At 37.3% G+C, this 12,032-nt stretch overlaps 1 protein-coding gene across 1 annotated transcript in view; it reads right to left on the bottom strand.

Moving 5' to 3' along the window:
- Positions 1-2,114: 2,114 nt before the first annotated feature.
- GPR149 (G protein-coupled receptor 149) overlaps positions 2,115-12,032 on the bottom strand; it is a gene marked incomplete at its 5' end in the record, with an annotated part of 67,815 nt that continues 57,897 nt past the window's right edge. Inside the window, one exon of the mRNA XM_081235471.1 lies at positions 2,115-2,919. Within this exon, the coding sequence (XP_081091597.1) occupies positions 2,347-2,919 (573 nt within the window). The 3' untranslated portion in view covers positions 2,115-2,346. The remainder of the gene's footprint in view (positions 2,920-12,032) is intronic.

Genomic DNA, 12,032 nt, shown 5'->3' with positions numbered 1-12,032 from the left:
TTTGTTTGTTTTTCAATTCCCCCAGCATAGGCCCAAGTCCAGTGAAAAGAAAATGGAACAGAGGAGAGAAAATGGGTATTACTGTCTTCCAATCCAATTCTGTATTCTTTAAATCTTGTTTTTCATCATCTCCTCTCCACTCAAAGTGCTGTGCAGTTATAAAGGATTTGTCTTTATTATTTTGTTCAGTTTTATTATGATTCTGTTTCTAATTTCCTTGCTGCCAGAAATTATACTTTAAGCAGCAAAATCACTTTTCTCTTTTATAAAATTATACATCTAAATTTAATATATCAAAACCTATCTTTTACAAAGCATTATTAGAATATTCAATTCAACTTTTGCTTTTATAACAGACATTTAATGCTGTTGATTTATAACATCAGATTGATCTGGCCATTTGTCGTTATGTTAAATTAACCCTCAGGTTTGGAGATAAAAAGTATTATCTTAAGTTAAATGTATTTGTAATGAGAATACATCTGAATTTGAATTTATATGTTATGCATTCTTTGAGGCTTTCTTTACAAACATGACTAGTGGCATTACATTTGCTTCCCAAGTTTAGATAATGATATATTGCGAAGTTAGGTGGAAGATAGGGAAAGTCCACTGAGATAATTATTTTGAAAATAACTTCTTGGTAGCAAAATAATCATCTGAAGATAAAACAGTCTGAAAGCCCATGTCAAGAAATTTAGAATTCTGATTCAATATAATGAAATAGAAAGCAGAATAAATCCTTTAAAAAATAATTCACTCAGTCTGTAAATAATAACTAAGATATGTGAGTTGAGAGTGTACAAAGTTTAAAACGTAAAATGTCAACTCAATAACTTTGGAAAATAAACATTTAGGTAATACATTTAATATATGTTTACAGAAAGATCAGAATAAAGCAATTTGAGGAAAAATCACTTACTAATTTTTTTTGAAATATACATTACTAATATTCTGACAAGGTGATATCTGCATTTTTGCAATGTAACATATTTAAAATTAATCTTGATATGTATACCTCACAATCACTTAATAAAGTATATTGAATTGTTTCTTTGCTGAGATACACATATCTTTGGGAAGGAAATGAAAAAGCACCTAAACTTAGAATAATGTGTGAACTAAAATTTTCTTCACCACTCTTGAAGTGGTGAGGAGTGGTGAAGAAGGTTTGCCATATCTGCTGCTTTAGAAACAGATACTTTTGTTTGGACTTAGAGGATTTTCCTTCTGCTCTGCCCAGAAGTTTTTTAGTCTACTTGGGTGCACCTCACAGAACTTAATCTTAGTGTTTTTCCCTAGTTTCTGTTCAAATAAACAAAAGGATTCTAGAAATGGTAAGTATACATCTACAAACTTTTCCAATATGTTTAAGAGCTACTTCCAATTCTACTTCTAACATACAAAACATATCTGTTTTAAGAGCAGTCAACATACTGAAAAGGTGAAAGGAAAACCCTCATATTTAAGAGAGAAAGAAAAAAAATTCAGTAAACAATTTGTATTTTACAGAAATGAAGGGAACAACTATTTACAGACTAGGGACATGCATGTTTCAAAGTTGGAGGCTAATTTGTCATTTTATACAGGAGTATATTTCCTAGACATCAGTGTAAAGCTAAAGCAGTAACTGTAATGATAAGCTTGCTTTGCTAGCCACATTTAGGCAAGCCTCTTCAAATACAACTCAGAGTTTTGCTACATTTCTTCCATTCCCAAAATATTTTTCCCCTTGCTGTAAAGGCCAACTTTATGTGTAGAAACACATGCATGAGAACAGTATATTCATTGAGCTTATACAATTTTCTGTTTACTCTGAGGTTGACAAACATAGGCGAAAACATTAGTAAACAAGACCAAGGTTTGATTTAGAAAAGGTTTTTAGAAATCAGATGAGAAACAGAATCTGATAATTGCCACAGTGTGCGATCTATAAGTAACACTTCAAAAGCACTCGTGTTTGCACTAGTTCCAGCTGTTTGCACTAAAAATAATTAACTATTAAGTCTGTAAAGCTTATGTAAACCAACAAATAAAAAAGGAAATCAGGGCTTCCCTGGTGGCGCAGTGGTTGAGAGTCCGCCTGCCGATACAGGGGACATGGGTTCGTGCCCCGGTCCGGGAAGATCCCACATGCCGCGGAGCGGCTGGGCCCGTGAGCCATGGCCGCTGAGCCTGCGCGTCCGGAGCCTGTGCTCCGCAACGGGAGAGACCACAACAGTGAGAGGCCCGAGTACCGCAAAAAAAAAAAAAAAAAAAGGAAATCAAATAGCCTCAGAACAACGGTGTTAGTTTAGTAGTTTGAAGTTGCAGAGCCGTTCTTGCCTTTATTAGGCCAAAGGATCACTAGTTATCCTTGCTTTCTTCTTCTCTTTTCCTGTAAGCTTTATTTAACAACTGGATTTCCTCCTGGTAGCCATCCCTCTCTTGGCTCTGCCTTTTACTGTTCTGCCTGTGTGCTTCAACAGTGTCTGGAATGGAGATGTTGATATCACCATCAGGATTACTTGTGGGTAAAAAGAGAGAATATGAGGCTGTTTCCCCTAAATCACACGAAACAAATCTGTTTTCTTTCCGTGAGTAGCGTAGGGAAGGAGATCTGACCTGTGTGGAGGACTGGCTGATGTTGCTAATAATTGACACCGTGTCCAAGGCCTCTTCATTATCACAAATTTCAAGAACCTCCAAGTGTATTTTCACGCTGGTGTCCGCAAATGTGGAGGGAGAGTCTTCTGAGTTTGGTTCATGGCCAACACTTTTGGATCGATAGACTTCTATTTTCTTAGAGGCTGGGGTTATTTTTTGTCCTTCTGTGCTCACCTCATAGGTAGAAAGAGAGAGGGTTTTCCCGGTTGGGGCTTGGAGAGACACGGTCCCCTGAAATGCACACAGGGGAATGGCCAGGGCACCACCGGAACGCTGGGGACAAAAACAAAATGGTTATTATTGAAAACTGGTGTCTGAGATTGGACCATTTAGTAATTCATTTTATTCATCAAAATGGTAACGTTTTTCTATTTCAAACCCAATTCCATAGAAACCTTTTACAGATATGGGACTGAAATTCTGTCATCAAAGCTCTGTAGCTTAGTTTCTCCTAGGTCAAATACTACATCTAAATGAGGGCAGTCAGAAACCTATCTTTGATGATAAAGAGACATATTTCCACAGTTTAAGGCACAATTTGTGTACTGTGGCCAGCAGGAGATGGGCAGAATATGGGCATAAAATCGAATTCATATTTACACTCTGGAATTGCTTTTATATTTTTGTAACATGTTCAGTTACATTAAAAAGCTTTCATATAGGTTGAAAGAAATGCAGAATGTGTTATCAAAATGCACTTTTTTTTCCTGTTTAGTATGCCAGAGAGAGTGACACCTGTGAAACTATGGTTCAAATGAAATACAAAGAATATTTCGACTGTAGGTTTGAGCACACAGAAGAGGAACCAAATGTCACCAGAACTGTGTGGTACGGTGTGCTTACTTTTCCACAGAGCAATCACAGTCACTAAAGAAAACCCAGTAATAGAGAATGCCCTCACATCCCTGCAAAACTTTTATATTATATTTAGAAGTATTAAAATTTTGTTTTTAAATTGTACTCACCACTGAGAACTGCTTAAGAAATGAAGACTAATTCTTATGATAGTCTGTGCTTTATATTGTTGATCCATACCTTCATACTTTCAGTTGACTCTTTTTGATTACATGTTAGTTTCAGAAGAAGGCAGTAATATGCCAACCTTAGAGCAGTGGTGCTAAAAGCTAGATCCCCAGACCAGCATTATCTGCATCACCTGGTAATTTATAAGAAATGCGATTTTTGAGTCCTACCCCAGGCCTACCGAATTAGAAACGCTAGGGGTGGAGTTCAGCAGTCTGTATTATAACAAGCCCTCTAGGTGATTCTGTTGCGTGGTGAGATTCAAGATCCATTGCTGTAACTAAAGAAATGCTGTAGCCCAGAAAGAAAAGGTGAGGGGAGGGGTGGTTAACAGACACTTTTTATACGTGTGCCCACCATCTGTAAAGCGTGGAATTACTCACTGGATTGGCTTAAATGTGTCCTTCCACCAGGGGAATGGGCGTGAGGGCTCTTAATGTTTTGCCAATTTAGGATGATCACCCTTCCCAGTTTGCCTGTGACCGTCCCAGTTTTAGCACTGAAATTCCTGCATCCCAGGAAGCCTCTCAGTCCCAGGGAAACCAGGACGGTTGGTCATGCTATTTTCCATGGGCATTTTGTATCTGGACCTAAGAGTAGCTAGAGAAAGCCTAGGACCAGGGTCCCACATTAAAGAACAGTTTGTATTCTCATCTACTTAGGGAAATTTTTTTTTTTTTTTTTGTGGTACGCGGGCCTCTCACTGTTGTGGCCTCTCCCATTGTGGGGCACAGGCTCCGGACGCGCAGGCTCAGCGGCCATAGCTCACGGGCCCAGCCGCTCTGCAGCATGTGGGATCTTCCCGGACCGGGTCACGAACCCGTGTCCCCTGCATCGGCAGGCAGACTCTCAACCACTGCGCCACCAGGGAAGCCCTACTTAGGGAAATTTTAAGGGAGGATACATCATGAGCTTTGTTCAGGTGGCTTCATGCCACACCCACTGAATTTCGGGACCAAGAAAAATATAGTCTAGGATGTGTGAGACGTTGCACTAGTCTTTCCCAGTTATTCCCTATGGAGTAGGCTTCAATTCTGTTTATCCATAAAGGGACCTGGGGACCTACATTTAGGGCCTTGCACCCTAAAGGGCCATAAACTTTGAAAACTTACAGCATAAATATCAGTTTGCCCTTCTGCTGAGGCAGAACTTGACCAACTTCACTTGTGTGAAGTTGACTGAAGCAAAAGAGACAGAGGGAAAATATTTAATTTCATTACCATACGAGAGCATTGTTTGAGTGCTTTTGGTAAAGGAGGAGTGCCTTCATTTATTTTTTATTCATCATTCATTCAACATTTTCTGAATATTATCTGCAAGTTTCTAAGCTTGCACTGGATGCATTCAAAGACCTCACAGATGGTTGGGTGGGAAAGACAGGTAAGAAAGTAAAAATTTCATCTCTAACTATAGTAATAGAGCTAGGAACCAAGCTCAAAGGTGTTCAAGGAATGACCACCTCTGATAGAGAGATTTCATGTAGGGGTGGCATTTGAAATTGATCTTAAGAATTAAGAAAAGATCAACAGTTTTAAAGCCTTGCTTTCTGAGTAATAAATCATGAGTTTAAGGACGAACCTAAAATCTTTCCATCCTGAGAAAAAGTCAGAAACTTGTTTCTTTTTTAAAACAAAATTTACCAAGACATTATTTAATCAGAAAATTTGACTGTAATTTAATAATGTGAATTTTAAGTACAGCCTTCTTTATTCCGAGAGCTAGTTAACCTGAAAGCTGACCTCCTTACATTATACTTTATTGCAAGGAGAAAAAACATCCCTAATCAGTACTTTAAAAATTGTTCATAAGTTTTCTCTTTGGCATGGTACGCTATATAAACAAAGCCCTATGGAGTATGCTAGTTTAAAAAAGATGAGATGAGAAAACTAAGTTATCAGCACCCAGCAGTATTGGCATATATATATATATTTTTTTTTTGCGGTACACGGACCTCTCACTGTTGTGGCCTCTCCCGTTGTGGAGCACAGGCTCCGGACGCTCATGCTCAGCGTCCATGGTTCACGGGCCCAGCCGCTCCGTGGCATGTGGGATCTTCCTGGACCAGGGCACGAACCCGTATCCCCTACATCGGCAGGTGGACTCTCAACCACTGTGCCACCAGGGAAGCCCTTGGCATATTTTTTTAAAAGAACTTTCACTGTAGGATCAACAGCATAACCATATTTTTATATGTACCAACTTGCATCACTGATGAGCAGTTAACATAAAAGCAAAAGCAAATGTGATTTTTTTTGCATCTGATTTTATACATCCAAATATTGCAGATTTCAATAGCTCCCCCATGCTAACCTCATCTTCAAATGAAAAAACAAGCTTTACTGAGTTATCAAATGACAGCTCATTAAAATCGGCAACTGAGAGCTGCATAGTGCCAGAGCTTAGCTAAGTATGAAGTCTGATTACTCTGAAATAGCACAGAGAGTGCTGAGTTATCAAAATTATTTTGTGAAACATTCAAAAGACTATGATTGAGAGTCATAGAAGTAAAAACACAGAGACAGATTATATAGAAATAGATCTGAGCACACTTTATACTCTTAATTCAAAATTGGAAGGTTAGTTTCAGGAAAACAGTACTGTCATTTTAAGCTAATTCAGTTATTTTAATTTTACTGGTTATGAAAGTATTTAATGTATAAGTTGTTTTGGTTTTAGATTTGAATAAGAAGTACAAGCGTAAGGTGTTTACAACAAATTTTGTTTGTATGTCTTTAAGCAAAATCATAAAATTTGATTTGACAATGAGGTTTATATAATTTTTTCTCTTTTCTCTTGTCTATTATTTAAGTTAGAGAAACATTGCTCTGGGTGAGGGAAAATGGAGCTTGAACTAACGGAGCAGTAATAGAGATTTAGGGAGGGAGCTGACAGAATTTGAGTAAAATCAACAGGATTTTCCACCTCTTTCAGGATATGGAAGGAGGACTAAAATGGAGAGAGATTAGAAGCTAGGAGAACAGACGAATTGAACCACTGTTATATACTAGGACTTGATTAGCTGGTAGGTCTATAGCAATGGAATGAAGAGGCTCTCATATCTTAAGAGCCCATAGAATGCAGAAATACTGAAGCTTATAAACAATTGCATTTCCCTGTGATTTGTGCTACAATAGACCCAGGCTGGAGTATTGTGAGAATATGGAATAAAAGCACCTAACCTAAGTGGAGTGAGGGAAAAGGAGGCCTGAAAAAAAAAGTTGGAAATAAATAGGAGACAAAAGAAACAATGTTTCCACGTGGGAAAACTCTATATTGTAAATATGGCAATTTTCTTTTACTTTATTGGTTTAATACAATTTTAATAAAAATTCTAATGGAATTTTATTTTAGAACTTGGAAAATTTCTTCTAAGATTTACTTGCAAGAGTAAATGCTTATGGATAACCAAGAAATGAGGAAACAGACTAATGAGGTGACTTTGCAAATATAATATGAAGCTATGTAATTAAGACAGGGTGTTAATGGCAAGATTTGATCAATCAAGCAGAGTCAAGAAACCAGACATAGTATATCATGAAGATAGCATTTCAAAATAAGGATTCACGTGAGCTTTTACATATTATTGGCTATTCATTACAAAATTAAGTTAGACCACTTTTCATGTTATATGCAAAAATGATTTCTTGAGTCTTAATAATTCTTTTAAAATCCTGAGTGAAGAAGACCTTTCCAAATCAGGAATGAAAATCAGAAATGACAAAGTACAAGATGGACAGATTTGATTGCAGAAAAATTAAAAATATCTGTATAGAAATACATGCTGAAAGCAATGGTAAAACACAAATGGCAGCCTGGGAGACAATATTTGTAGTGTGCATAAAACAAAGTTTAATAGCCATAATATGGAGACTTTCTCCAAAATCAATAAGATAAACATCCCAGTAGGAAAGTGGAAATAGGAAGTGAGCAAAGCAATTAAAGGAAGAAATGTAAATGGAGAATAAACATATGAAAAGATATGCAATTTCACTGATAATCAAAAAAAGGTGTAAGTAAAAACACTTGATCATTTTTAGCATCTCAGATTGCCCTCCATCAAAAAAAATAAAAAACCAAGAAAAAGAAAAAAAAAGATGCCATCTTTCAAGTGTATTTTGATTGTATTTGACTATAAAATAAAAACTACATATACTTACCAGCAATCCTATTTCTGTGAGTCAATTCCACCACCAGATATTCAACCCATAGTAATGTCTATTTCAGTACTATTGTAAAGTAGAAATACCCTAAATGTCCATCATTCAGAAAATAGTTGAATGAATTATCATACAGTAATATACTGGAAAACTATCTTGAAAGAATGAGGTGAAACTATGAGTTGTGCCTGGGTAAAATAATTTCAATACATTTTAAGTTACAAAAGCAAATTACAAAGTAATATGTATGGTATAATCTAGTTTTCTTGCAGAAAAACACCCAGAAAAACACCAGAAATCAACCCAGAAAATTATACATGTTTAGGAATAAAAAATACACAGACACAAGCACACCTGTATACTATAGTCATAGAAAAGGTTTGAAAGGCTACATACCAAACAATTCTTTTCTCTGTAAGTGGATGGGAGGGAGGATTTTTTTTTTTTTTTAATTTTTGGCTGCATCGGGTTCTCGTTGCCGCATGCAGGCTTTCTTTTAGTTGCGGCGAGTGGGGGCTACTCTTCATTGCGGTGCGCGGGCTCTAGGCACACAGGCTTCAGTGGTTGTGGCGCATGGGCTCAGTAGTTGTGGCACGCGGGCTTAGTTGCTCCGCGGCACGTGGGATCTTCCCGGACCAGGGCTCGAACCCGTGTCCTCTGCATTGGCAGGCAGATTCTTAACCACTGTGCCACCAGGGAAGCCCTGGAGGGAGGATTTTGAGTTTTATTTTTAAATTATTTGATGATTTTGCTCATGGAAGTTGATTAGGTAGTAGAAGAGGCAGAGAGTGGAAAATATCATTAGAAAGAAATCTAGACTACAAGGGTAGGATGATGCCTATGATAGTAATCAGCCTCAGGGTTCAATTAGGTAGTCAGATTGGGGTTTGTGCTACTTTGGGGGTTTGTGCTACATTTGGGGTTTGTATTGCATATGGGGTTTATGCTAGTTTTAGGTCAGGAGAGAGGAGACAAGCTGGCTGAAGGGTACTGTCTCAAAATTTTGCCTTAACAGTTTGGTTGGTTAGAATGAGAGTCCCCATTGGGGTACAGCTTATTTTCCATTCACATTTTAAAAGTGTAGACAATGGCACTTACAACAAGAAAAATAAAATTTTTTAATTATTAGAAAGGAAAAGGATCCTCTGATCCTAGGCAGGCACAAATTTATAGCACTCTCAAAGTGGCTAGGGTCTGTAATGAGTCACTACATTACATTAGTGAGTCTCACTAATTTTACTGGAAAAACTACTATAAACATTTGAGTCCAACAAGATGTCAATGTAAACACTGAGTTCAAATAAACAAAGAATTCCACTTCAGGAAAAAAAAAAAAAAGAAATACTATAGATCTTGAGTCACAAACTACAGTTCAGCCCACAGGTTTACAAACCACTCTAAAAGTTCAAAAACAATTTCAAAAAGGGACTAAAATAAAAAGCAGTAAAATCCTAAGAGAAAATTAATTGTAAGAAGGAGATAATACAAAAGACTGTTAATATTTGGTTTAATTTATCTTGATTTTTGTACTGGGTTGAATAGCATCCCCTCCAAAATTCATATCCACCCATGACCTGTGAATATGACCTTATTTGGAAATAACATCTTTGCAGATGTACTCAAATTAGGATGAAGTCATACTGGATTAGAGTGAGCCTTAATCCCAATAACTGGTGTTCTTTTAAGAAAAAAGAAATTTGGACATAGACTCACATAGGGAAGATGGACATGTGAAGAAGAAGACAGCATTTGGAGTCATGCTGTCATGAACCAAGATAGAATCCTCCTCTAGAGCCTCAGAGGAACATGGCCCTGCTGACACCTTGATTTTGGATTTCTGGCCTCCAGAAATGTGAGTCAATAGATTTCTGTTGTTTAAGATATCCAACTTGTTACAGCTGCCCTAGGAAACTAATACAATGTTTTATGAAAAGAGGCACAAAAATACATATGCGTATACACGTTTTGCAAAGCCCTACAACTGCCTATTTTCCTGTGGAGACTGGAACTATGTGGCATTTCTGTCAAATCCACATAGAATGTAATCTCCTCAAAGGAAGGGAACATTTCCTTGTTGATCTTTATTTTTTCTGCTACTGCTATCTCTAAGAGTGGCTGGCACATCAGAGCCCCTCAAAAAATATTTGTTGAGTGAATAAATGTGTGCAGGAATGAATGAATCTGCAGCATTGACTTTGTAGAGTTTTTAGATTCCATATCTTAACTTTTTTTTTGAAGTATAGTTGATTTACAATGTTGTGTTAATTTCTGCTGTACAGCAGAGTGATTCAGTTATACATATATACACATTCTTTTAAAAAATTTTTTACATTATGGTTTATCAGGATATTGAATAAAGTTCCCTGTGCTATACAATAGGACCTTATTTATCTTAACTTTCTAAAGCACAAAACGTAAGATCAATTTTTAAAAATACAGGTTTCCCTTGCTGTCTGAAAGTAGAGTGTTCGGGTGAAAATTTACATAAGCTAAAATGGCGTAAAGTGAAGAAGCAATTACCCTAGGACACATCTTGCCAATAGATGCACAAAATTAATTGAGATAAAGCACAGATGCTCATAGACACGGTTCAAAGCTATGGTGGCTTGATGCCGAGATGCTGAGTATATTTTCCAGAGAAGGAGCTGAGTGCTGCGATTCTCGCAGCTCTGGGTGTGCACTGCTTCTATAAAGGCTTGTTGCAAATCAAAAACTGAATGTTATTTTCACTTTTTGCCTTTCTTATTTAAAGCAAAAATCCTCTTTGGATTTCTTTCAGTTAGCGAAAACTGGTTCTAATGTAGGTCTTTCGTAAAAGCGAAGTGGAATAAAAGTGAATTTTCGAAAAGCAGGGGACACCTGTATTATTGTTTAAAATTTATCTATTTTTATTTTAACAGCCCTATATAATACCTGATGATACTTACAAGTGCATCAGAACGTCATATTGGAACGTATTCTTTTTTTTTTTTTTTTTTTTTTTTTTTTTGCAGTACGCGGGCCTCTCACTGTTGTGGCCTCTTACTGTTCTGACCTCTCCCGTTGCGGAGCACAGGCTCCGGTCGCGCAGGCTCAGTGGCCATGGCTCACGGGCCCAGCCGCTCCACGGCATGTGGGCTCTTACCGGACCGGGGCACGAACCCGTGTCCCCTGCATTGGCAGGCGGACTCTCAACCACTGTGCCACCAGGGAAGCCCGGAACATATTCTTTTTTGAAAATAAAATAGGATATTGAGGGACTGAATTGTATGTGAAAGTTGATTGCATGATAAAAAATGGTAGATTCAGAGAACATAAAACTACTCATTTCGTAGTCTCTGCTTTCTTTCCATTTAAAAGCCTATGAATTAGCATATGCTGTCAGGAATAGTGCCAATCCATTATTGCTGTATTCCTGAGTGTAGGTGGCTGGGAGCTTTTTTATTTGAAAATGAAAAGCGGTTTTCAAAACCTCAGAAATGCTTCAGAAGGAGAGATCATGCCATGTAAACACATTAGCACAAATAATCTGCTGTGATATTTGATTCAGACTAACTGACCTTGAGCATAATGAACTTTTTGTTTCTTCACTATAAGCCTCTAAGTGAAATCAGGGTGAAATTATAATATAAAAGAGTTGCTCCAAAATATCTCTCCTAACAGGTGAAGTTTCTGTTGATTATCTGAATCATTCAATTTATGAAAGATGTATTACAGCATGTAGGATCATAGGACTGACTCACCAGAGACCATTTTATAAAGGGAGAACTGACAGCCAGAGAGGTGAAACTACCTGCCCAGGGTCACACAGGTAATAGTAGTAGGACTGGCACCAGGACTCAGGTGTCTTAACTCCCAGCTAAATGCTCTTCCCACTGCACCATGTTGTTACTTTGAAAGAAATCTGCTTTAGCCAGGGATGGTGGATCATGGGTTTTCTATCCAGGAAGCTAGAATTCTATCACTAAGTCATGAATAATCCAAGTGACTGACAATTTTCATCTAAATTAAAATCATATAGATGATCTTTATGTGATTTAGGTGACTTTCAGGCATCAAAAAGTACAGACATTGAGGAATTAAGTCAAGCAGACCATCTAAGAGAGCTTGGAGGAGAAGAGATAGGGACGCAAAAAAATAGCAGGGAGAGTGAGAACTTTGTAAGAAAAACAATAAACTAGACTTTTAATAATTTACTTTTGGAATTTTATTTAAAACTGTGTGATT

This window comes from Mesoplodon bidens (genome assembly GCF_964165515.1).
Source record: "Mesoplodon bidens genome assembly, chromosome: 5".
In the NCBI taxonomy this organism is placed as follows: Eukaryota; Metazoa; Chordata; class Mammalia; order Artiodactyla; family Ziphiidae; genus Mesoplodon; species Mesoplodon bidens.
The sequence above is the reverse complement of the archived record's forward strand: the minus strand, read 5'-3'. Positions and strand labels throughout refer to the sequence as shown.